At 52.5% G+C, this 27,615-nt stretch overlaps 1 protein-coding gene across 1 annotated transcript in view; it reads left to right on the forward strand.

Annotated features, from left to right (window-relative positions):
- Positions 1–27,615, forward strand: part of cfap70 (cilia and flagella associated protein 70) — a 90,771-nt gene that overhangs the window by 60,870 nt on the left and 2,286 nt on the right. Inside the window, exons 20-25 of the mRNA XM_072464658.1 lie at positions 13,698–14,069; positions 18,952–19,076; positions 19,215–19,364; positions 19,860–20,021; positions 24,425–24,514; positions 24,652–24,753. Coding sequence (XP_072320759.1) covers positions 13,698–14,069; positions 18,952–19,076; positions 19,215–19,364; positions 19,860–20,021; positions 24,425–24,514; positions 24,652–24,753 — 1,001 coding nt within the window. The remainder of the gene's footprint in view (positions 1–13,697; positions 14,070–18,951; positions 19,077–19,214; positions 19,365–19,859; positions 20,022–24,424; positions 24,515–24,651; positions 24,754–27,615) is intronic.

Here is a 27,615-nt window from a genome sequence, read left to right on the forward strand (position 1 = left end):
CGGATTCAAGAGGAGCAGAGTGGTTTTTGTCCCGGTAGTGGAACACTGGACCAGCTCTAGACTCTCCATCGGGTGCTCCAGGGTTCATGGGAGTTTGCCCAACCAGTCCACATGTGCTTTGTGGATCTGGAGAAGGCTTTCGACCGTGTCCCTCGGGGTGTCCTTTGGGGGGTGCTCCGGGAGTACGGGGTCCGGGGCCCTTTGCTCAGGGCTGTCCGGTCCCTGTATGACCGGAGCAGGGGCTGTGTTCGCATTGCCGGCAGTAAGTCAGAGCTGTTCCCAGTGCAGGGAACGCCAGGGCTGCCCTTTGTCACCGGTTCTGTTCATAATTTTTATGGACAGAATTTCTAGGCGCAGTCAGGGGTCGGAGGGTGTGGTCAGGAGTCGGAGGGTGTGGTCAGGGGTCAAAGGGTGTGGTCAGGGGTTGGAGGGTGTCCGGTTTGGGGACCACAGGATCTCATCTCTGCTATTTGCAGACGATGTTGTCCTGATGGCTCCATCAAACCCGGACCTGCAACATGCACTGGGACGGTTTGCAGCCGAGTGTGAAGCGGCTGGGATGAGAATCAGCACCACCAAATCCGAGGCCATGGTTCTCGACCAGGAAAAAGGTGGCTTGCCCTCTTCAGGTGGGTGGGGAGTCCTTGCCCCAAGTGGAGGAGTTCAAGTATCTCGGGGTCTTGTTCACGAGTGAGGGAAGGATGGAGCGTGAGATCGACAGGTGGATCGGTGCAGCAGCTGCAGTGATGCAGTCGCTGCATCGACTGTTGTGGTAAAGAAGGAGCTGAGCCGAGAGGCAAAGCTCTTTATTTACCGGTCGGTCTACGTTCTGACCTCACCTATGGTCATGAGCTTTGGGTAGTGACCGAAAGGACAAGATCGCGGATACAAGCGGTCGAAATGAGTTTCCTCCGCCGTGTGGCTGGGCGCTCCCTTAGAGATAAGGTGAGGAGCTCGGAGTAGAGTCGCTGCTCCTCCACGTCGAGGGGAGTCAGCTGAGGTGGCTCGGGCATCTGTTCCGGATGCCTCCTGGGCGCCTCCCTCGGGAGGTATTTCAGGCATGTCCCAGCGGGAAGAGGCCCCGGGGAAGACCCAGGACACGCTGGAGAGACTATGTCTCTCGGCTGGCCTGGGAACGCCTCGGGATCCCCCCGGAGGAGTTGGAGGAAGTGTCTGGGGAGAGGGAAGTCTGGGAGTCCCTGCTCAGACTGCTGCCCCCGCGACCCGGCCCCGGATAAGCGGCAGAAAATGGATGGATGGATGGATGATCAGAAAGAATTCACATGTATTTGCTGTGTATAGCATGTAACTGCAGCCAATGATATTATAAACTATTCCAAACCAATTACAAGGGCTGCGATGAATCAATTAATCACGATATATTGACGAAACAAATAACCAAGCTGTATTTTGATCATAAAAGTCTTTTTCTGGACTTTCAGCCCTTTTAGAACATAAACGCTAGTCGAAATGTCCAAAAAAAATACACAATTTCTGAATCACATACAAAATACACTTGATGTGTAAGTATTCTCCATCTAGAAGCCTACAGTTAGCATGTTTAAAACGTCTCTATTAAAAAGTCTCAATGTGACCCAAGATGCTGTGAGAGATGAAACAAGGGAGGTCATGCTACGGGAGCCAAACAAGCTAACGGACTCAAACAGACCCTATCACAAGCTAAAGAGAAGAGGAAAGGACTTTACAACAGCTGGCCCTTAGATTACGTCTAATCCAAGGTGAGATCTGAGGTCAGGACTGAGAGCGGTGCCCGGGTCAACAGAGTATGTGCTGATGTGGCGAGCCTGAATGCGGGACGAGCCGGCGGGTGCATCACTGAGACGGAGAACAAGACTATGAAGACTATCAAGGTTCTGAATTTGGAGTCCAGATTCCGTAAAAGGATCTCAGACTCAAGAGCGTCCTGGAGGGTGAAACACTGAGAGCTTTCTTGAGACATCCCGGAACTCTGGGTCTGAAGGTGCGGCCCCCCCATCACTGAAGAGAGAGCACAGCAGATAAACCATGTGGCCTGATAATGAGGTTTCTTAATCAGCTTGTGTCATGAAGGCAGCACCTCCAGCACAAAGGCATCGTCCAAGACAAACAAGATTCAGCAACAAGAACAACGTTTGTGAGGAGGCGTGTGTGAGATCACATCACACTCGACCAAGGAGACCAAGGAGATGGTGGTGGATTTCCGTAGACGCCACCCCACTGCCCCCTCACCAGTGAACATCCAGGGACGGGACATTGAGAGAGTGGACTCATACAAGTACCTGGGTGTTCATCTGAACCACAAACTGGACTGGACTCATAACACGGACGCACTGTACAGGAAGAGCCAGAGTCGGCTCTACCTCCTGAGGAGACTCAGGTCTTTTGGAGTGACAGGGCCACTCCTGAAGACCTTCTACGACTCTGTGGTGGCATCAGCTCCTGTAGGTGTGGCCTGCTGGAGCAGCAGCATCACAGAGAGGGAGAGGAAGAGGCTGGACAGAGTCATCAAGAAGTCCAGCTCCGTCCTGGGCTGTGCTCTGGACTTGGTGCAGGAGGTGGGGGACAGGAGGGTCCTGGCTAGATTCACATCTATGCTGGACCATGAGTGTCACCCCCTGCAGGACACTCTGTCCCCTGCAGGACACTCTGTCCGCTCTGGAGAGCAGCTTCAGTGAGAGACTGATCCACCCTCGATGTGTGAAGGAGAGGTTTCGTAGGTCTTTCCTTCCTGCTGCTGTCAGACTTTATAACAAAAACTGTTAGTACTGAACACTCGCAATACTGACCTAACCTAATACTGATGTGCAATTCTGTCATATGTGCAATTACTGTGCAATTACTGTGAAATTCATGTGCAATCTATGTGCTGTCGTGACACATATTCATGTGCAATTACTGTCGTGATCACATGCAATGGTATTTATCCATCCATCTTCTGCCGCTTTATCCGGGGCCGGGTCGCGGGGGCAGCAGTCTGAGCAGGGACTCCCAGACTTCCTTCTCCCCAGACACTTCCTCTAACTCCTCCGGGGGGATCCCGAGGCGTTCCCAGGCCAGCCGAGAGACATAGTCTCTCCAGCGTGTCCTGGGTCTTCCCCGGGGCCTCTTCCCGGTGGGACATGCCTGAAACACCTCCCGAGGGAGGCGCCCAGGAGGCTCCGGAACAGATGCCCGAGCCACCTCAGCTGGCTCCTCTCGACGTGGAGGAGCAGCGGCTCTACTCTGAGCTCCCCCCGTGTGGCCGAGCTCCTCACCTTATCTCTAAGGGAGCGCCCAGCCACCCGGCGGATTAAACTCATTTCGACCGCTTGTATTCGCGATCTTGTTCTTTCAGTCACTACCCAAAGCTCATGACCATAGGTGAGGGTAGGAACGTAGACAATGGTATTTATGTATTTATTTATTTGTCTATGGGAGTTTTTTGTTTATAGGAGATCTTCTACTGAAAGTGTTTTTCAGACTTCCTATAAGTGATCTGTTCTTCTGTATCTACCTCTGTATCTACCTGCGTTGCACCAATGAAATTTCCCCATGTGGGACAATAAAGGAATATCTTATCTGATACCCACCTTAAGACTTCGTCCCTTTTCCGGCAGGGTGCCTAAACCATCAAATGAAACGGATTATGAAAGCTGGCGATCTCACATTGAACTGTTGTTAGCTGATGTGAATTTACCGCCGCTACATGTGACCAGAGAAATGTGCGAAAGCCTCTTGTCACCCGCTGCTGATGTAATAAAGGGCCTCAAACCTGACACATTGCCATCCATCTATCTACAAGTTTTGGACTCTGCTTACTCCACTGTGCAGGATGGAGAAGAATTATTTGCACAATTTCTAAACACATTTCAAGATCACGGTGAAAAACCTTCAAGTTATCTTCAACGTCTGCTGCTGACCCTGAACACGGTTGTCAAACAAGGTGGAGTTGCTGCAACTGACATCGACAAACAATTGCTGAAACAATTCTGCAGAGGGTGCTGGGACAATGTAATTATTAGCAAGTTGCAACTTGAACAAAAGAGGGAGAATCTTTTGCGGAACTGCTCCTCCTTCTAAGAACTGAAGAGGACAGGCAACAAGTAAAGGAGAGCTTGATGAGGAAACACATAAGTTCCATCAAGCAGCGAGCAACTCTTCATGCTCAAAGCACATGTCCCTGTAACCATGCTGATACAGACTCTGCTTCAATCAATGAGTTAAAACAGCAAATGAAGAAACTGCAGCAACAAATGTCAGCACTCCTCGCTCAAACCACCCCGACTTCGAAAAACACCAATCGCAGCAAAGCACATTCTTTCCAATCACCAGGCGGAAGCCAAAGCCAGAATACAAGACCAAGACCCGGATTTTGTTTCAAGTGTGGAGAAGATGGCCACATTGCTAGTACATGCAACCAACCAGCTAATCCTACACTGGTACAGCAAAAGAAATTACGATTACAACAAAAACAGGCACAATGGGAGCAGAACAACAATCAAAGCCATTTAAACTAGGATCAGTCTCTCCTGCGGGACAAGCGGAGGCTGCCTCATCTTGGTGTCCCAAACATGAACTTCGACAACCTTTCAACACATTACCAAGGGGACTAATCGGTACCAAATGTACTACTCAAGTTATCATCCAAAATGCACCAATCAATTGTCTGCTGGATACTGGTTCACAAGTTACCACCATTCCTGAATCAGTTTACAACGCTCATCTATCAGACCATCAACTCAGACCTCTGGACGACCTCCTTGAAGTTGAAGGAGCAAACGGACAAGCAGTACCTTATCTGGGCTACATCAGTCTCAACATCACTTTTCCTCCCGACTTCCTGGGTACTCCAATAGACGTTGCCACGTTGGCTCTGGTAGTGCCTGACTTTAAACCCCATCAGCCATTTGTCCTGATTGGTACCAATACGCTGGACATTGTCTACACAGTCCACCATGAGCAAAGTCCTGACTTCAACCCAGTTCCGTATGGTTATCGTGCTGTCCTGAAAATACTTGAAAACAGACATAAATTAAAAAGAGAAGAGCATCATGGAATTGTGAAACTCCACAGCACAACTCAAAAAACTTTTCCGGCTGGACAGACCATGCTTCTAGATGGCATCGTGATCTCACATTCATTACAAGCAGAAAAATCCGTCATGATTGAACATCCTACCTCATTTCAATTGCCTGGCGGGTTGATGATCCAGTCCTGTCTTGTTGATTTCTCAAGCCAGAATCCAATTTTCCTGCCAGTCCCAGTCACTGACGAATCTGACCACGATGTAACTCTACCTCCTCGTGCCATGCTTGCAGAGATCAGTGCATTTCAATCAATTTCCTGTGCTGCACAGACCGGTTCAGAATCCATGTGTAACTCTTTGCCAAAGCCACAGTTTGACTAAAACTTTGAAAACTCTCCTCTCACTCCTGAGTGGAAGAACAGAATAATCAAAAAACTTACTAGTATCCCGGATGTTTTTGCAAGACATGATTTAGACTTTGGTAGAACCAACAGAGTAAAACATCAAATAAAGCTGCTTGATTCAACGCCATTCAAACAGAGACCTCAACCCATACATCCTCAAGATATTGATGCTGTGAGAAAGCATCTTCAAGAATTGTCAGAATCAGGAGTAATAAGAGAATCAGAGTTACCTTTCGCCTCACAGATAGTAGTCGTGAGAAAGAAGAATGGCAGCGTCAGATTCTGCATTGACTACAGAAAACTTAACCTTCAAACCATAAAGGATGCCTACGCTCTTCCCAAGCTTGAAGACACATTCACAGCACTCACAGGATCTCAATGGTTTTCTGTTTTGGACCTAAAGTCCGGATATTATCAAATCGAAATGGATGAAAAGCACAAGGGTAAAACTGCTTTTGTCTGCCCACTAGGATTTTGGGAATTCAATCGGATGCCTCAAGGGGTCACCAATGCTCCATCTACATTTCAACGCTTAATGGAAAAATGCGTTGGGGAGATGAATCTCAAAGAGGTACTGGTGTTTATTGATGACCTCATCGTTTTTGCACCAACCTTGGAGCAACATGAGGAACGACTTATGAAAGTCCTAAACCGGCTAAAAGACTTTGGACTTAAACTCTCTGTCAAAAAATGCATCTTTTTCCAAACCTCTGTCCGTTACCTCGGCCATGTTGTGTCCCGAAACGGTGTTGAAACTGATCCGCAGAAAACTGAAGCCTTGAGATCATGGCCAATTCCTAAGAACTTAAAAGAACTCCGATCATTCCTGGGATTTTCTGGTTATTACAGAAGATTTGTGCAAGGCTACTCAAACATTGTGAAGCCACTTCATGAACTTACCTCTGGAAGGCCTTGATCAAGCCAGATAACTACCTTAATCCGAAAGAGCCATTTGGAGGCCGTTGGACATCTGCGTGCCAAGAAGCATTTGAAAAAATTAAGGAAAAATTAACCTCTGCCCCAGTTCTTGCTTTCGCTGACCCAAGGAAGCCCTACCTGTTACACACTGACGCCAGTTCCATCGGGCTCGGTGCTGTACTGTACCAAGAGCAGAAGGGAGAAAAAAGGGTGATTGCCTACGCCAGTAGGGGGTTGTCCCGGAGTGAGTCAAGATACCCAGCCCACAAGCTGGAGTTTCTGGCTCTCAAATGGGCTGTCACTGAAAAATTCAGTGATTACCTGTATGGTACCTCTTTCACTGTTGTGACTGACAGCAATCCTTTAACTTATCTCCTCACTTCAGCAAAACTGGATGCCACAAGCTACCGCTGGTTATCTGCTCTATCAACATATTCCTTCAAGATCACCTACCGGGCTGGAAAGCAAAATGCTGATGCAGACGGACTTTCACGCAGACCCCATGGAAAACTCTCAAATGACCTAATGTCACAAAAAGAACAGGACAGAATTCTCAGATTTGCTGAGCAACATCTCGAATGCCCCAACGTCATAACAATTGATCAACATACTGTACAAGCTCTTTCTGACAGACAACTAATCTGTAGTGCTCCTGATTATGCTCTCGTTCATTCCTTGTCTATGTCCACTGACAGCCTTCCAGATAGTTTCACTGCTGACGAGCAGTTTACTTCTTCTTTGGATCCTCACTTGAGCACATCTGACATAGCTGACAAGCAACGCACGGATCCTATTCTCAGACACGTGATAGCACAATTGGAGACTGGCGAATCACCACCACCTTCCTTGAGGGAACAACTGCCAGAGCTGCCGCTCCTATTACGGGACCTAAATCGTTTGGAGCTCCATAACAACGTCCTTGTACGGAGAAGGCAACTTGGCAACCAGCTCCAACATCAGCTTGTGCTTCCCCATGAATGTCGTGCGTATGTTTTGTTCAGCCTACATGATCAGATGGGCCACATGGGCATTGAACGTACCTTGGATCTGGTCCGGAACCGTTTCTATTGGCCACGGATGGCCAACGATGTACAGACCAAGGTGAAGACATGTGAGAGATGCATAAAACGCAAAACACTACCAGAAAAGGCTGCACCACTGGTGAATATCAGAACTTCCCAACCACTTGAACTTGTTTGTATTGATTTTCTGACATTGAAACCTGATAAAAGCAAAATCAAAGACATTCTGGTCATAACGGATCATTTTACTAAATACGCCCTTGCCATACCAACTCCGAATCAGAAGGCGAAAACTGTAGCCAAAAGTCTCTGGGAAAATTTCTTTGTGCACTATGGGATTCCACAGAAAATTCACAGCAATCAAGGACCAGATTTTGAATCACGAACAATAAAAGAACTCTGTTCACTGGCTGGCATTCACAAAATAAGAACTACACCATATCACCCAAGAGGAAACCCCGTCGAAAGATTCAACAGAACATTACTGGACATGCTTGGTACGCTGGCAGGAAAAAACCCATTGGAAAGACTTTGTAAAACCACTTGTTCATGCTTACAATTGCACTAAAAACGACACTACTGGATTCACCCCATATGAACTAATGTTTGGTCGCCAACCACGACTCCCAATAGATCTAATATTTGGCCTGCCTGTGTCTAAATCCAGTCTGAATCACTCTGAATATGTTCAGAAGCTAAAATTACATCTGGAAAAAAGTTACCAATTGGCTTCAGAGAATGCAAGTAAAAGTATGCTGAAGAATAAGAGACGGTTCGACCAAAAAGTTATTGCATCTGAAGTTGAAGTGGGAGATCGAGTTCTCGTCCGGAACGTCAGACGTAGAGGAAAACACAAAGTTGCAGACAAATGGGAATTGGAACCATATGTGGTGGTGAAGAAGGCTACAAATTTACCTGTATACACCGTACGACTTGAACACGCAGACAAACCATTAAGAACACTCCATCGAGACCTACTTTTGCCTTGTGGATACCTACCTGTCACAGCTCAAGTCCAGCCATCACATGCCAAAAGAACAGTAAAACCGCCAGTACATCTAACGACAGACACTGAAATTGCTGAAGATGAACCACTATCCGATGAAGAAATACTGCCAACCAATTGGTACAACTTACCTTACTCAGAGCCTACACGATTTATAACTACCTTGAACATTCCTACCGAAAAAATTGTTCCTGAAATTCAAGATCCAATATCAGAACTGCCAGAACATTCATCAGACACTGAAACAGAAATTCTTGCCCAAGTTGAACACTGCACTGATATTCAGCAAGAACCAATAGATCCTGAAACAAACCCTCCAGACCCTGAAAGTGATGACTCAATTGCTGACTCTGTCTCTGAACCTGACTCACCACATTCAGTGCAGACCCTACCTTCTGGTCCTGAGTCTGAAACATTCACCCCGGAACAACCAAAAAGAAGCTCAACAAGAGCAAGACGCCCACCAGACAGACTACACTACAGCCATCTGGGCCATCCAATCCTGAAAAGCATACAATCACTATTTGATGGACTTGGAAAAGTGTTTTCAATTGCCGTGCCTGAGGAGGATATTGGTTATCGACACTCTCCTGGCCATCCATCTGACAGCTGTCAGTCCAGTCCATGTACAGGGACGTACATGAGGTCAGGGGGGGACCCTGTAACCCATGTCTCAAATTCGGTTCTAAATGATTGACATTGCCCCCTCATACATTTTCATTGACCCAACCACAAGGGGCGCTAGTATAGAAATGGCCGAACCACCAAGCCATTTCCGCTTCCTGCTCCGGCTGTGGACTGAAACGTCTGGTTGTGAACTGTTGAAAACGTCTCGCAACTAACTGAAGCGGTTACAGATCATTCCAAGACTCAATGGTCAGGTTTTTTTCCCCCCTGACACCCCCTGATTTTTATCCTCCTGGCGAGCGACCCATGTGAACTGAGAATCTGGTAGGATCACTCTTTGTTTTTTTCCCCGGATACGGACACCCTAAGTTGGAATATTTTTTTCGTTTCACTCGGAATATATTCACTTTTTTTTGAAATCCTACAAACTGAACTTAAGAACCCAAAGGAACAGACCTTTGCTGGAAACCTTTTTGTTGTTTTGAATATTTGTTTATATTTATTTATATTAATACAATTTATACAATTTATAATGCAACGTCCTCCTGTGTTACTTTTTTTCCCCACAAGCTCCTGTGGCCGAACTTAGTCACTTCTGACAGTCACATGCGTATTATTTTAAGTTAGTGTTACACGTGGCTTTGCATTTCTGGCTGTCCTTCTGGTGACTTTTGAAAGTTAAAAAACACATGCTTAAAACACAGAGAACTGAAATGGAACCACCAAAGTCTTTTCTGTTGTTTTGAAGAGAGAGTGATGATCGTTGCATCATCAGACCGTGTCTTATAAAGCATGACTGTGGTTCTGTGTGAAAGAAACACTCACTGACCCACTCCTACATTTAAACATGTTTGATGAGGGCCAAAAGCACACAGTGGGAAGGGCCCGCTCAAAAAGAACTGACACAAACGAAAGTGCCTGTCAGTGACCAGGACCCGCACCATGACACGTGTCGTTTATGATAGTTCAAAAACGGGAAACATTGTTTTCGCATCGGAATATTCTTCTTCCTTCTCCTCAGGACCAAACCCCCCATTTCCCCCAGTGAACATTGACCAAAAGTCAGGCAAAATTGCACAGCCCTAAATATATTTACATTCTGGCTCATTCTCATTTTTCTAGAATGAAATTTGACACATATTATCATGGCAACAACATCAGCCATTTTGGATCAAAATCTGACTCTGCAGGTTTTCCAAATGTCCTACTTTTATGAACTCCTCCAAGGGCGTTAAATTAGGTGAAAATGGTGTTGAGGAGTGGGACATCAGGACTTCTGGGTATGACTCGATCCGCTGCTGCTGAAATATGTCTGGAAAATCACCGTTTTACTCTTTTTAAAATCCGAGAAGAGATGAACAAACCTGGAAAACACAAGACTCTTAACGCTACGAGAAGTAAACAAACAAAGCTTAAGGACCACTGGTAAACAAAGGCCCGTCCCCGATGTAGGGTCTCCAAGCTCACACTTGTTCGAAGGTGGAGGGGAGATCACCTATCACTGCCATTATGATCCATGAATTAAACAAATTCAAAGTGAAATGCAGGTTGATGAGGCGACACTAAGAGCAGAAATGAGAACAGAGCTCAGTCCATTTTGAACAAATCAAATCTGATTGAAAGGAGCTAAAAGAGAGGAGCAGATGGAGCACACATGGATGAAGCTGTGCAGCATATTTCAGACAATATGGACGAGCTGCAGACTACGACGGCCAAGATGGAGGTGCTGCAGACTACGAGGGTCAAGATGGAGGTGCTGCAGACTACGAGGGTCAAGATGGAGGCGCTGCAGACTATCAGGGTCAAGATGGAGGCGCTGCAGACTACGAAGGCCAAGATGGAGGTGCTGCAGACTACGAAGGCCAAGATGGAGGTGCTGCAGACTACGAGGGCCAAGATGTAGGTGCTGCAGACTACGAGGGCCAAGATGGACGAGCTGCAGACTACGAGGGTCAAGATGGAGGTGCTGCAGACTACGAAGGCCAAGATGGAGGTGCTGCAGACTACGAGGGCCAAGATGGATGAGCTGCAGACTACGAGGGCCAAGATGGAGGTGCTGCAGACTACGAGGGTCAAGATGGAGGTGCTGCAGACTACGAGGGTCAAGATGGAGGTGCTGCAGACTACGAGGGTCAAGATGGAGGCGCTGCAGACTATCAGGGTCAAGATGGAGGCGCTGCAGACTACGAAGGCCAAGATGGAGGTGCTGCAGACTACGAGGGCCAAGATGTAGGTGCTGCAGACTACGAGGGCCAAGATGGACGAACTGCAGAGTACGAGGGCCAAGATGGACTAGCTGCAGACTACGAGGGTCAAGATGGAGGTGCTGCAGACTACGAAGGCCAAGATGGAGGTGCTGCAGACTACGAGGGCCAAGATGGATGAGCTGCAGACTACGAGGGCCAAGATGGAGGTGCTGCAGACTACGAGGGTCAAGATGGAGGTGCTGCAGACTACGAAGGCCAAGATGGAGGTGCTGCAGACTACGAGGGTCAAGATGGAGGTGCTGCAGACTACAAAGGCCAAGATGGATGAGCTGCAGACTACGAGGGCCAAGAAGGAGGTGCTGCAGATTACGAGGGCCAAGATGGAGGTGCTGCAGACTACGAGGGCCAAGATGGATGAGCTGCAGACTACGAGGGCTAAGATGGAGGTGCTGCAGACTACGAGGGCCAAGATGGAGGTGTCAAGATCATGTAGACCCAACCTCAGAATTGTGGGGCTCCCAGAGCTGAGACATGGATTCTCTCTTGGTGACTTTTGAAGGTAAAAACAGATGATCAGAACACCAGGAGAAGCAGAGGCGCTCCTCAGAACACCAGGAGAAGCAGAGGTGCTCCTCAGAACACCAGGAGAAGCAGAGGCGCTCCTCAGAATACCAGAGGTACTCCTCAGAACACCAGGAGAAGCAGAGGTGCTCCTCAGAACACCAGGAGAAGCAGAGGTGCTCCTCAGAACACCAGGAGAAGCAGAGGTGCTCCTCGGAACACCAGGAGAAGCAGAGGTGCTCCTCAGAACACCAGGAGAAGCAGAGGCGCTCTTCAGAACACCAGGAGAAGCAGAGGTGCTCCTCGGAACACCAGGAGAAGCAGAGGTGCTCCTCAGAACACCAGGAGAAGCAGAGGTGCTCCTCGGAACACCAGGAGAAGCAGAGGTGCTCCTTGGAACACGGCGCTCCTCAGAACACCTGGAGAGACAGAGGCGCTCCTCAGAAGTTCCAAGTGTGGAGGTTCCAGAATGAATGAGAATACCCTGGTTGTGGATAGAGTATTTTGTGCTCTTTGTGGTGGATGTTGTAAACTGCTGCTCAGACACAAAAGAACTGAAAGGATCAGGATCATTGTTAAAGCTGAAGATTCCTTGGAACAAAAGAGCTTGAGGCAGAAATATGGCCTCAAAGGCTCTGTGGGTGGAGCCTGTTCTGTGTCATATGTGATAATAGAGAAGAATACACGCGTTCTTGTATAACCACAGTTCACTATCATGGACCACAACACAACAATGGAATATGAAAGAATGTTTATTGATAATAGTGATGATGGGTCGATGATGGATCGATGATTGTTGGCTGGGTAGAGACTCAGGATGGGGGCTCTGTCTCAGGTAATCAGCCGATTCAGAACCCCCAAAGAAGATTTAAAATGAGGAGAGATGATCTGGATCTCGACGTAAAGCCTGACTGTTAACTGAGTGGCACGAGAGAAGAGGAGCTGGATTGTCAAGGACTCTTTGAAGAGCAGTTGGATGGAATCTAAAAGCAGTCTGTCCATTACTGAGATGAGGATTAATACTGGTGTGTTTAAATAGAGTTTTGAAAGAGTTTTAGGCAATCCATTGGAAGATACGGAGCGCAGGCGAGTGCGATTGACTTGGCAGTGCCCTAATACGAGTACGTACACGAGTCAAACGGTTGGCGTAACGTTTGCGTGGTGGAGTCGCCTTGCTCCGGAGTGGAGAGAAAGGTTGAGGAGAGCATGGATGTATGAGCTGACGAGCTGCGGATAGTAATGAAGTCAATATGAGCGATGAATGAGGGAACTTAAGTGAGCTGAATGAGATTGAGAATGAGTGGAATGAAAGATAGATGAGAGGGTCGTCTGATTTAAGGTGGTTCCTGAAGATCGAAGAAGAGGAATTGGGGCGATCTGGGATCTGGTTCTGAATTGGCTGATTACCCGAGACAGAGCCACCATCCTGAGTCTCTACCCAGCCAACTCTCATTGACCCATCATTGATCCATGATTGATCCATGATTGATCCATGATTGATCCATTATTGATCCATCATCATTTTAATCCAAATTTGATGGAAAGGTTTTTCACGACGTTCAGAGCATGAAGCTTCTTCTGGTGCCAGAGACGTCACATATCTACAGATGGATGTGGGGAGCTGTCTAGCAACGAAAGCTTAATGTGTGGCATTTCCTGTCACCATGGCAACCTTCGGAGGTCATCAGCAGGTTGCTACAGACCATACACAAAAACAACAAAACAAAGCCGTACTTTACGGAAGTATTTGACTGTTAGCTGTTAATTGTGTTTTTGGTAAGAAATTCTCCAAAACTACAGATCAGATAGTAGTTTGTCAGGTCTTATAGTGTAAGGCTTTTCACCCAAACTGACGCATCATTTATCATCTAATAAAAAACAAGATATTATAATAATATAAAATCTTAATAATATAAAACAAATCTCCATCTTTCTGTCTGCTTATAGGCCTGCTTCACCAGAGTCAGGAGGAGGATATTCTGTGTGAGAGGGCTTTCCTGGAGGCCAAAAAGCTGCTCAAAGTCAAAGAGAACCCTAAACTGATGCAGAAGAGCACTGAGAAGAGCACAGAGAAGAGCACTGAGAAGAGCACTGAGAAGAGCACTGAGAAGAGCACAGAGAAGAGCACTGAGAAGAGCACAGAGAAGAGCACAGAGAAGAGCACTGAGAAGAGCACAGAGAAGAGCACAGAGAAGAGCACAGAGAAGAGCACAGAGAAGAGCACTGAGAAGAGCACAGAGAAGAGCACAGAGAAGAGCACAGAGAAGAGCACAGAGGTGGTGACACATGCAGCTCCACCTCCAGCTGAACACCAGCAAGGTTTGATTGTAAAACGGAGCCAAAACTTGTGCAGAAATGTAACGACGAGTAACGAGTCATTTGTACTTTGTTACTGTAGATCTACTTAAGTCCTAATTTACTAAACATTTCTGGTTACACCCACCCTGCACATGCCTCCGCCCCGCACGCGTCTCCGCTCCGCACGCACCTTTGTCCTGCACGCGCCCCCGCACATGCCTCCCCCCGCACGTGTCTCCGCCCCGCACGCGCCCCCTTCCCACACGCACCTTTGTCCCACACGCGCCTCCGCCCCACACGCGTCTCCGCCCCGCACGCGCCCCCGTCCCGCACGCACCTTTGTCCCGCACGCGCCTCCGCCCCGCACGCGTCTCCGCCCCGCACGCGCCCCCGTCCCGCACGCACCTTTGTCCCGCACGCGCCTCCGCCCCGTACGCACCTTTGTCCCACACGCGCCTCCGCCCCGCACGCGTCTCCGCCACGCACGCGCCCCCGTCCCGCACGCACCTTTGTCCCGCACGCGCCTCCGCCCCGTACGCACCTTTGTCCCGCACGCGTCTCTGCCCCGCACACGCCTCCGCCCCACACGCGCCCCCGCACATGCCTCCGCCTCACACGCACCTTTGTCCCGCACGCGCCCCCGCCCCACACGCGCCCCTGCACATGCCTCCGCCCCACACTCACACCCGCCCTGCACGCACCTTTGCCCCGCACACGCCTCCTTCCCGCACGGCCTCCGCCCCGCACGCGCCTCCGCCCCGCACGCGCCCCCGCCTCGCACGCGCCCCCGCCCCGCACGCGCCCCCGCCCCGCACGCGGCTCCGCCCCGCACGCGCCTCCGCCCCGCACACGCCCCCACGCGCCTCCGTCCCGCTCGCGCCTACGCCCCGCACGCGGCTCCGCCCCGCACGCGCCTCCGCCCCGCACACGCCCCCACGCGTCTCCGTCCCGCTCGCGCCTACGCCCCGCATGCACCTTTGTCCCACACGCGGCTCCGCCCCGCTCGCGCCCCAGCCCTGCATGCGCCTCCGCCCCACATGCACCCCTGCACATGCCTCCGCCCCGCACGCACCTTTGTCCTGCACGCGCCCCCGTCCCGCACGCACCTTTGTCCCGCACGCGTCTCCGCCCCGCACGCGCCCCCATCCCGCACGCACCTTTGTCCCGCACGCGCCTCCGCCCCGTACGCAGCTTTGTCCCACACGCGCCTCCGCCCCGCACGCGTCTCCGCCCCGCACGCGCCCCCGTCCCGCACGCACCTTTGTCCCGCACTCGCCTCCGCCCCGTACGCACCTTTGTCCCGCACGCGTCTCCGCCCCGCACACGCCTCCGCCCCACACGCGCCCCCGCACATGCCTCCGCCCCACAGGCACCTTTGTCCCGCACGCGCCCCCGCCCCACACGCGCCCCTGCACATGCCTCCGCCCCACACGCACACCCGCCCTGCACGCACCTTTGCCCCGCACACGCCTCCTTCCCGCACGGCCTCCGCCTCGCACGCGCCTCCGCCCCGCACAGGCCCCCGCCCCGCACGCGCCTCCGCCCCGCACGCGCCCCCGCACATGCCTCCGCCCCGCACGCGTCTCCGCTCCGCACGCACCTTTGTCCTGCACGCGCCCCCGCACATGCCTCCCCCCGCACGCGTCTCCGCCCCGCACGCGCCCCCTTCCCACACGCACCTTTGTCCCACACGCGCCTCCGCCCCGCACGCGTCTCCGCCCCGCACGCGCCCCCGTCCCGCACGCACCTTTGTCCCGCACGCGCCTCCGCCCCGTACGCACCTTTGTCCCACTCGCGCCTCCACCCCGCACGCGTCTCCGCCACGCACGCGCCCCCATCCCGCACGCACCTTTGTCCCGCACGCGCCTCCGCCCCGTACGCACCTTTGTCCCACTCGCGCCTCCGCCCCGCACGCGTCTCCGCCCCGCACACGCCTCCGCCCCACACGCGCCCCCGCACATGCCTCCGCCTCACACGCACCTTTGTCCCGCACGCGCCCCCGCCCCACACGCGCCCCTGCACATGCCTCCGCCCCACACGCACACCCGCCCTGCACGCACCTTTGCCCCGCACACGCCTCCTTCCCGCACGGCCTCCGCCCCGCACGCGCCTCCGCCCCGCACAGGCCCCCGCCCCGAACGCGCCTCCGCCCCGCACGCGCCCCCGCCTCGCACGCGCCCCCGCCCCGCACGCGCCTCCGCCCCGCACGCGGCTCCGCCCCGCACGCGCCTCCGCCCCGCACACGCCCCCACGCGCCTCCGTCCCGCTCGCGCCTACGCCCCGCATGCACCTTTGTCCCACACGCGGCTCCGCCCCGCTCGCGCCCCAGCCCTGCATGCGCCTCCGCCCCACATGCACCCCTGCACATGCCTCCGCCCCGCACGCACCTTTGTCCTGCACGCGCCCCCGTCCCGCAGGCACCTTTGTCCCACACACGCCTCCGCCCCGTACGCACCTTTGTCCCGCACGCGTCTCCGCCCCGCACACGCCTCCGCCCCACACGCGCCCCCGCACATGCCTCCGCCCCACACGCACCTTTGTCCCGCACGCGCCCCCGCCCCACACGCGCCCCTGCACATGCCTCCGCCCCACACGCACACCCGCCCTGCACGCACCTTTGCCCCGCACACGCCTCCTTCCCGCACGGCCTCCGCCTCGCACGCGCCTCCGCCCCGCACAGGCCCCCGCCCCGCACGCGCCTCCGCCCCGCACGCGCCCCCGCACATGCCTCCGCCCCGCACGCGTCTCCGCTACGCACGCACCTTTGTCCTGCACGCGCCCCCGCACATGCCTCGCCCCGCACGCGCCCCCTTCCCACACGCACCTTTGTCCCACACGCGCCTCCGCCCCGCACGCGTCTCCGCCCCGCACGCGCCCCCGTCCCGCACGCACCTTTGTCCCGCACGCGCCTTCGCCCCGTACGCACCTTTGTCCCACTCGCGCCTCCGCCCCGCACGCGTCTCCGCCACGCACGCGCCCCCGTCCCGCACGCACCTTTGTCCCGCACGCGCCTCCGCCCCGTACGCACCTTTGTCCCGCACGCGTCTCCGCCCCGCACACGCCTCCGCCCCACACGCGCCCCCGCACATGCCTCCGCCTCACACGCACCTTTGTCCCGCACGCGCCCCCGCCCCACACGCGCCCCTGCACATGCCTCCGCCCCACACGCACACCCGCCCTGCACGCACCTTTGCCCCGCACACGCCTCCTCCCCGCACAGGCCCCCGCCCCGAACGCGCCTCCGCCCCGCACGCGCCCCCGCCTCGCACACGCCCCCGCCCCGCACGCGCCTCCGCCCCGCACGCGCCTCCGCCCCGCACACGCCTCCGCCCCGCACACGCCCCCACGCGCCTCCGTCCCGCTCGCGCCTCCGCCCCGCATGCACCTTTGTCCCACACGCGGCTCCGCCCCGCTCGCGCCCCAGCCCTGCATGCGCCTCCGCCCCACATGCACCCCTACACATGCCTCCGCCCCGCACGCACCTTTGTCCTGCACGCGCCCCCGTCCCGCACGCACCTTTGTCCCACACACGCATCCGCCCCGCACGCGTCTCCGCCACGCACGCGCCCCCGTCCCGCACGCACCTTTGTCCCGCACGCGTCTCCGCCCCGCACGCGCCCCCGTCCCGCACGCACCTTTGTCCCGCACGCGCCTCCGCCCCGTACGCAGCTTTGTCCCACACGCGCCTCCGCCCCGCACACGCCTCCGCCCCACACGCGCCCCCGCACATGCCTCCGCCCCACACGCACCTTTGTCCCGCACGCGCCTCTGCCCCGTACGCACCTTTGTCCCGCACGCGTCTCCGCCCCGCACACGCCTCCGCCCCACACGCGCCCCCGCACATGCCTCCGCCCCACACGCACCTTTGTCCCGCACGCGCCCCCGCCCCACACGCGCCCCTGCACATGCCTCCGCCCCACACGCACACCCGCCCTGCACGCACCTTTGCCCCGCACACGCCTCCTTCCCGCACGGCCTCCGCCTCGCACGCGCCTCCGCCCCGCACAGGCCCCCGCCCCGCACGCGCCTCCGCCCCGCACGCGCCCCCGCCTCGCACGCGCCCCCGCCCCGCACGCGCCTCCGCCCCGCACGCGGCTCCGCCCCGCACGCGCCTCCGTCCCGCACACGCCCCCACGCGCCTCCGTCCCGCTCGCGCCTACGCCCCGCATGCACCTTTGTCCCACACGCGGCTCCGCCCCGCTCGCGCCCCAGCCCTGCATGCGCCTCCGCCCCACATGCACCCCTGCACATGCCTCCGCCCCGCACGCACCTTTGTCCTGCACGCGCCCCCGTCCCGCACGCACCTTTGTCCCGCACGCGCCTCCGCCCCACACGCACCTTTATCTCGCACGCGTCTCCGCCCCGCACGCACCCCTGCCCCGCACGCGCCCCCGCACATGCCTCCGCCCCACACGCACACCCGCCCTGCACGCACCTTTGCCCCGCACACGCCTCCTTCCCGCACGGCCTCCGCTCCGCACGCGCCTCCGCCCCGCACACGCCCCCGCGCGCCTCCGTCCCGTTCGCGCCTACGCCCCGCATGCACCTTTGTTCCACACGCGGCTCCGCCCCGCTCGCGCCCCAGCCCTGCATGCGCCCCTGCACATGCCCCCGCCCCACACGCACCTTTGTCCCGCACGCGCCTTCTATCGCAAAACATGGTCATCAGGATAAAGTCTGTGTGAAGCAGGAGCACGTCTTTGTCCAGAAGTCAAAATGGAATGAGCTTCAGGAGCGGTGAAGGTGGTAACGCCCATGTCCACACTTTGTACCTGACGGGAACAAGCGGTAGAAAACAAATGAATGAATGAAAATGAATAAATGAAAATGAATGAATGCACCTCAGGACTGGTTTATCTCATTGTCGGTTGTGAATTTGTGTTCATTTGTGTCTTTTTTTAAGAATCCAACAAAGAAAATCCAAACTCCAGCCACAAGAAACATGAGGCTGAAGAGCAGAAAATCCTAAACCGACCCTCCATTTACACAGAGACGGTCAGCTTCCTGCTCCAGAACGGTGCTCTGCAGGTGAAGTTCTGCAGCAACAATATATAGAACTAACATTACATTGTTGGATTCCATTTCTTTCGGCTGCATCACTTGCTTGTCAGCCATGACATGCAGTATATAGTACATAATCAGGATGACATGAACATATATTTGTAGCTGGCAGAGCGCGCGCTGGCCCAGGAGCTGCTGTCTTCAGGAGGCCACACTGTAGTTTACCTCCTGCACCGCGCCCGTCTCCATCTGCACAAAGAGGACTACTGCAGTGCCTTAGCCAGCCTGGAGGAGGCGCTGGAACACAATGATGAGGTTAGCTCAGCTCTGCGCTTCAGTCCTCTATCAACACAACCCTTTTCCTACCACTTCAGTCATGTTGTGCCTCATCAGCTCCTTCTCGAGGGCGACAGTCAAAAACAGATTAAACAATGTTCATAGGGATCAAATTACGACTACAACGGCTTTTTATAGTTGTATAGTTGACTTTATTCAGCCCCGCCCACTTTTACATCAGACTGCCACTGACCTGCACATCTGCTGTTTTGGCATTTCCAGTCCATTATTTCAACCAAAAATCTGAGAAATGTCTTTCTGCTAAAATTTGATATAAAGTAAGTTGATGTGTGTAAAATGTTAAGCCTGGGCCCTTTCTCTGGGTGGTTTGTGGTCTGGACAGAACTGTGAAAGGAGCGAACAATTAAACTTTATTACAACAATTATAATATTAAGTCAGTATTCATATGCACTTACTTCTTTTGTTGGAGGACCTAAACAAAATGATGAGTGTGCTCTGTGCTCCTTTGGCAGAACGCTGAGGCGTGGGCTCTGAAAGGCCATTGTCAGTTCTTGCAGCGCTCCTTCAGCGCCGCTCAGGAGAGCTATGAGTGCAGCCTGAGCATCCAGCCTCCTCCACACGAGCCTGGCCTGGTGCTGCTCAGGCTGGGGAGGATCTGCCAGCAGCAGGGCCAGGTCAGATCACAGACACCACTCCCCTTCTGTACACAGCACTGCACTTGTCTTTTACATTTAGATTTGAAATGGAGAGTCCTGTGCTGAAAAGGACCACATCATTATACAACTGTTCATTTCTCACAATTTTCATCCTTGTTGAATGAATACGACTCAACATTATCTGATTATTGAAGGTCTCAGATTATTTAAAAAAAAACATGCACAATAGGTCAAATCCTTCAGCTAAAATAGTCCTGACCAATCCAACTACAAGATCTGGAGATCTTACCCTAACCCTGCACCGTGGGGCCCCCTGCTCCTGACAGGTTTAACCCTGTTTGCACAGGTGTCCATCAAATGTGGCATATAGCAAGGTGAAGCGCTGTCCCCACTGCTGTTCTACAGAGGTCTGAACCCCCTCACTGCTGTTCTACAGAGGTCTGAACCCCCTCACTGCTGTTCTGCAGAGGTCTGAACCCCCTCACTGCTGTTCTGCAGAGGTCTGAACCCCCCCACTGCTGTTCTGCAGAGGTCTGAACCCCCTCACTGCTGTTCTACAGAGGTCTGAACCCCCTCACTGCTGTTCTGCAGAGGTCTGAACCCCCTCACTGCTGTTCTGCAGAGGTCTGAACCCCCTCACTGCTGTTCTGCAGAGGTCTGAACCCCCTCACTGCTGTTCTACAGAGGTCTGAACCCCCTCACTGCTGTTCTGCAGAGGTCTGAACCCCCTCACTGCTGTTCTGCAGAGGTCTGAACTTCCTCACTCCTGTTCTGCAGAGGTCTGAACCCCCTCACTGCTGTTCTGCAGAGGTCTGAACCCCCTCACTGCTGTTCTACAGAGGTCTGAACCCCCTCACTGCTGTTCTGCAGAGGTCTGAACCCCCCCACTGCTGTTCTGCAGAGGTCTGAACCCCCTCACTGCTGTTCTACAGAGGTCTGAACCCCCTCACTGCTGTTCTGCAGAGGTCTGAACCCCCCCACTGCTGTTCTACAGAGGTCTGAACCCCCTCACTGCTGTTCTGCAGAGGTCTGAACCCCCTCACTGCTGTTCTGCAGAGGTCTGAACCCCCTCACTGCTGTTCTACAGAGGTCTGAACCCCCTCACTGCTGTTCTGCAGAGGTCTGAACCCCCTCACTGCTGTTCTGCAGAGGTCTGAACCCCCTCACTGCTGTTCTGCAGAGGTCTGAACCCCCTCACTGCTGTTCTACAGAGGTCTGAACCCCCTCACTGCTGTTCTGCAGAGGTCTGAACCCCCTCACTGCTGTTCTGCAGAGGTCTGAACCCCCCCACTGCTGTTCTGCAGAGGTCTGAACCCCCTCACTGCTGTTCCGCAGAGGTCTGATCCCCCTCACTGCTGTTCTACAGAGGTCTGAACCCCCTCACTGCTGTTCTACAGAGGTCTGAACCCCCTCACTGCTGTTCTGCAGAGGTCTGAACCCCCCCACTGCTGTTCTGCAGAGGTCTGAACCCCCTCACTGCTGTTCTGCAGAGGTCTGAACCATCTCACTGCTGTTCTACAGAGGTCTGAACCCCCTCACTGCTGTTCTGCAGAGGTCTGAACCCCCTCACTGCTGTTCTGCAGAGGTCTGAACCCCCTCACTGCTGTTCTGCAGAGGTCTGAACCCCCCCACTGCTGTTCTGCAGAGGTCTGAACCCCCTCACTGCTGTTCCGCAGAGGTCTGATCCCCCTCACTGCTGTTCTACAGAGGTCTGAACCCCCTCACTGCTGTTCTACAGAGGTCTGAACCCCCTCACTGCTGTTCTGCAGAGGTCTGAACCCCCCCACTGCTGTTCTGCAGAGGTCTGAACCCCCTCACTGCTGTTCTGCAGAGGTCTGAACCATCTCACTGCTGTTCTACAGAGGTCTGAACCCCCTCACTGCTGTTCTGCAGAGGTCTGAACCCCCTCACTGCTGTTCTACAGAGGTCTGAACCCCCTCACTGCTGTTCTACAGAGGTCTGAACCCCCTCAACAAGACTGGCTATGGATACTGACTCAGGAATGGAGCTACCATCAGTCTCCTCCTCTACATGGATGCTCAGATATCGGAAGTGTGGTGATGGTGACTAAGAGAGGGAAGGTGGTCCACACAGAGGGAAGGTGGTCCACACAGAGGGAAGGTGGTCCACACTGAGGGAAGGTGGTCCACACAGAGGGAAGGTGGTCCTCACAGAGGGAAGGTGGTCCACACAGAGGGATGGTGGTCCACACTGAGGGAAGGTGGTCCACACAGAGGGAAGGTGGTCCACACAGAGGGAAGGTGATCCACACAGAGGGAAGATGGTCCACACAGAGGGAAGGTGGTCCACACAGAGGGATGGTGGTCCTCACAGAGGGAAGGTGGTCCACACAGAGGGATGGTGGTCCACACTGAGGGAAGGTGGTCCACACAGAGGGATGGTGGTCCACACAGAGGGAAGGTGATCCACACAGAGGGAAGGTGGTCCTCACAGAGGGAAGGTGGTCCACACAGAGGGATGGTGGTCCACACTGAGGGAAGGTGGTCCACACAGAGGGAAGGTGGTCCACACAGAGGGAAGGTGATCCACACAGAGGGAAGATGGTCCACACAGAGGGAAGGTGGTCCTCACAGAGGGAAGGTGGTCCACACAGAGGAGGTCTCACTCCCAGTAGGAACAATAGCAGACATTGAGGACAGTTACAAGTACCTGGGAATCCCACAGACAAATGACAACATCGAAGCGGAAACAAGGAAAGCGGCTACGGCCAAATATTACAACGAGTGAGGCAAGTCCTCAGAAGCAGCGCAATGGAGAGAGCAAGTCCCGGACAATAAACAGCCACGCCCTGCCAGTGATCAGACCCTGCCACGCCCTGCCAGTGATCAGACCCTGCCACGCCCTGCAAGTGATCAGACCCTGCCACGCCCTGCCAGTGATCAGACTCTGCCACGCCCTGCCAGTGATCAGACCCTGCCACGCCCTGCCAGTGATCAGACCCTGCCACGCCCTGCCAGTGATCAGACCCTGCCACGCCCTGCCAGTGATCAGACTCTGCCACGCCCTGCCAGTGATCAGACCCTGCCACGCCCTGCCAGTGATCAGACCCTGCCACGCCCTGCTAGTGATCAGACTCTGCAGGAATAATCAGGAGGCCAAAGGAGGAGATACAGACCAGAAATATTAAGACACAAAAGCTCCTGATCATGGAGGGTTCCATCCCAAATCCAGCACCCTAAGACTGTACACTAGCACCCTGAAACTGTACACTAGCACCCTGAGACTGTACAATAGCACCCTGAGACTGTACACTAGCACCCTGAAACTGTACACTAGCACCCTGAGACTGTACAATAGCACCCTGAGACTGTACACTAGCACCCTGAAACTGTACACTAGAACCCTGAGACTGTACAATAGCACCCTGAGACTGTACACTAGCACCCTGAAACTGTACACTAGAACCCTGAGACTGTACAATAGCACCCTGAGACTGTACACTAGCACCCTGAAACTGTACACTAGCACCCTGAGACTGTACAATAGCACCCTGAGACTGTACACTAGCACCCTGAAACTGTACACTAGAACCCTGAGACTGTACAATAGCACCCTGAGACTGTACACTAGCACCCTGAAACTGTACACTAGAACCCTGAGACTGTACAATAGCACCCTGAGACTGTACACTAGCACCCTGAGACTGTACACCAAAGAGGTTTTTTTCTGTATTTTTTCCTGGCCGAGAAGGAGAGTCTAAGGACAGAGGACCCTGGGACATCGTCCCTCGCCACCACAGACATTGTCTGACTCCATCGCCACCACAGACCACCCACACATAAGCTGCAGATGCTGCAGGGACAGCACACATGGAGCTCCATCACCAAGAGCTGGCATAGTGTAAGAAACATCTGTGCAGAGTACGAGCTGGAGACCCCAAGGACAAGGTGGAAACACCTCCAAAGGTGGTGGAGAACGAACGAGCCAAGGTCCTCTGGGACTTCCAGATACAGACAGACAGAATGGTAATGGAGAACCAACCGGACATAGTGGTGGTCTCAAGGGTCATAGGAAAGCCCTGGTGGTCTCAAGGGTCAGAGGAAAGCCGTGGTGGTGGACATTGCAGTTCATGAGATGGAAACATCCGGAAAACGGAACATGAGAAACTAGAGAAATCCCAAGTCCTCAGAGAGGAGCTGGAGAAGGTCTGGAGCCTGAAGGTATCGGTGGTGCCCGTGGTCATTGGAACAGCAAAGACACTGAAGAACCCTCAGGCTCCCAGGCCTCTGGTAGGGGGCCCGAGCTAAGATAAAGACCATCCACGGAGTGTGAGAAGGGAATTTATAGATATATCAAATATACTGATATAATATACTAAAGTATACTGCTTCCTTTATGTTTCATATAAACATTATTATAATTATAATGGACAATAACAGCAGTTTGTGTTGTGTCCTCAGTTTGAACGAGCCAAAGTGCTCCACCTGCAGGCGTGTGAGCGCTCTCCCTCCTGCCTCACCTGGCTGGGTCTGGGAGTCGCCTGTTACCGGGTAATTAACTACTACATTGAGGTTATTTCAACTTCCTGCTTTTTGTGCTAATCCTCATTGGACTGCTAACCCTGGAAGCATGTAGGACAAGAGCGTTCACTTTGATCCAACAGTCTTGTGTGTGTCACTGTGTGTAGTTAGGAGAGCTGAGCCTGGCTGAATCTGCCCTGACTGAGGCCAACCACCTGAACAACCAGAACCCAGAGGTGTGGATCCACCTGGCCTTCGTCTACCTCCAGGTCAGCGCTGGCTTCATACAGGACACTCACAGAAGAGCACGTGGGGACACACTCTCATTGATTATCATTCATACAAAACATCATAACTAAGTTATAGATGTGTTGAAAAAAACAGATACAACGTCGTAACTATTCTGAATTTTAAATGACCAGATGATGCATTTTCTTTATCATCAGAACATAGAACAACACAAACTCAGCAACAGAAGAGCGGCTCAAATAAAGCACAAGCAGAACAAACAACAAGGAAAACTCACAAGTGACATAAGTGGCATCAGAGAAGAAAGAAATAATATATGTATACATACCCATAGATAAACTCGTACACATATAATATACATACACAAAAAAGAATGACTGAGTATCAGGTTCAAGATAATAGTCCCATTTTGGCCATAGTCTTTTAAATGTTAAATTGTCTATTTTTAAGTCGAGTCCTGAGGTTATTTGTCTGTTATATTTGTCCTGTGTCGTTGGGGCAGTATATATTCCTGATATTAGTCCCCTTGAAGGTTTATATCCCCTGATGAGTCTGGGGGCTATAATTAACATTACTTTCTTTTATTTCTTGATTATAATAGTTCCTTGTTTTTAAATATCTATAAAAATCCAGGCCAAAGGATTATTTCAACACATCAAAGCTTTTATTTTGATTTTCTTTTACAATATGGTAAAAAAAAAACCTCTTTGGTTGTCCATATCTTGAATCTCATATCGATGCTGTTTGGTGTAAAACTTTTGTCATTGGCCGACCAGTTTAAGATTTTAACATCTTTATTTAGTTTTTAAGTTTTAATCAACTTGTTCCATGTCGTGAGCAGTGATTTTACCCTGAGATTCTCTTCTTTCTCCAAATGACTGTTTGTCATCTGCGAGTAGGGCCTGCACAGGAGCCCCCGGCACCGCACTACATCTGATGATTTCCATCGTCCCTCGCACTCCGGGCCACACCCACAACGCTCTGGTCTGAGCTGAAACAAAGGAACTCCTCAAACACGGAAGGCCCCAACCTCCTTTTTCTATTGGTAGTTTTAGATCCTGAATCTGATTTTTTTTTTGCCTTGCCATATAAATCGAGAGATTGTTTTATTCCACTCGTCAAACTGCTGCTTGGGGATGGAAAGTGGTAGTGTCTGGAACAGATAGAGAAAATTGGGCAAAATATTCATTTTAATAGTTTCAATCCTTTGGCTTAGACATAGATATGGAATAAACTGATGCATTTTCAAGAGATTTTCTCCTCATTCCCTCATTCAGGAGTGATCCATCCTAGATCCCTTCACTGGCTCCTCCAGTTTAGAAACAAATTCAAACTCCTCCTCCTGACTTACAAAGCCATAAATGACATGGCCCCTCCCACCTCAAAGATGCTATGGAACCATATCATCCAAACTGCTGGACCATGAGTGTCGCCCCCTGCAGGACACTCTGTCCCCTACAGGACACTCTGTCCCCTGCAGGACACTCTGTCCCCTGCAGGACACTCTGTTCACTCTGGAGAGCAGCTTCAGTGACTGATCCACCCTCGTTGTGTGAAGGAGACGTTTCACACGTCTGTCCTTCTGCTGCTCTCACTCTACAACAAACACTGTCATACTCATGTGCAATACTGACATACCCATGTGCAGTACTGTCATACCCATGTGCAATACTGACATACCCATGTGCAATACTGACATACCCATGTGCAATACTGTCATACCCATGTGCAATACTGACATACTCATGTGCAATACTGTCATACCCATGTGCAATACTGACATACCCATGTGCAATACTGACATACCCATGTGCAATACTGTCATACCCATGTGCAATACTGACATACCCATGTGCAATACTGTCATACCCATGTGCAATACTGACATACCCATGTGCAATACTGACATACCCATGTGCAATACTGTCATACCCATGTGCAATACTGTCATACCCATGTGCAATACTGTCATACCCATGTGCAATACTGACATACCCATGTGCAATACTGTCATACCCATGTGCAATACTGACATACCCATGTGCAATACTGTCGTACTCACACGCAATTAATGTCATATTCATGTGCATTTAACTGATGTAAATAGAGTGTTTATTTTATCATTATTAGTAGTAGTATTTTGTTTTACGCTGTTTTTATTTTATCTTATCTTTATTTTTCCCCTCCATTCCTTATTAGGAAATGAGAGGTTTTGTCTATAGGAGTTTTTGTTTATAAGTGTTTTGTTTATAAGAGTTCTTCTATTAAGAGTGTTTTTTAAACTTCCTATAAGTTATCTGTCCTTTTCCTCTGGATCTACTGCAGTGGAACACTGAGAGATTGTGTGGACAATAAAGGAATATCTTATCTTATCTTAATCAGAGCTCTTCACTCTCTAAATGCTGGCCTTCTGGTGGTCCCAAGAGTCTCTAAAAGTACAGTAGGAGGTAGAGCCTTCTGGTGGTCCCAAGAGTCTCTAAAAGCACAGTAGGAGGTAGAGCCTTCTGGTGGTCCCAAGAGTCTCTAAAATCACAGTAGGAGGTAGAGCCTTCTGGTGGTCCCAAGAGTCTCTAAAAGCACAGTAGGAGGTAGAGCCTTCTGGTGGTCCCAAGAGTCTCTAAAAGCACAGTAGGAGGTAGAGCCTTCTGGTGGTCCCAAGAGTCTCTAAAAGCACAGTAGGAGGTAGAGCCTTCTGGTGGTCCCAAGAGTCTCTAAAAGCACAGTAGGAGGTAGAGCCTTCTGGTGGTCCCAAGAGTCTCTAAAAGTACAGTAGGAGGTAGAGCCTTCTGGTGGTCCCAAGAGTCTCTAAAAGCACAGTAGGAGGTAGAGCCTTCTGGTGGTCCCAAGAGTCTCTAAAAGTACAGTAGGCGGTAGAGCCTTCT

This window comes from Eucyclogobius newberryi, unplaced genomic scaffold (assembly GCF_026437365.1).
Source record: "Eucyclogobius newberryi isolate DKJ021-1_F unplaced genomic scaffold, fEucNew1.0.hap1 SCAF_5, whole genome shotgun sequence".
Taxonomy (NCBI): domain Eukaryota; kingdom Metazoa; phylum Chordata; class Actinopteri; order Gobiiformes; family Gobiidae; genus Eucyclogobius; species Eucyclogobius newberryi.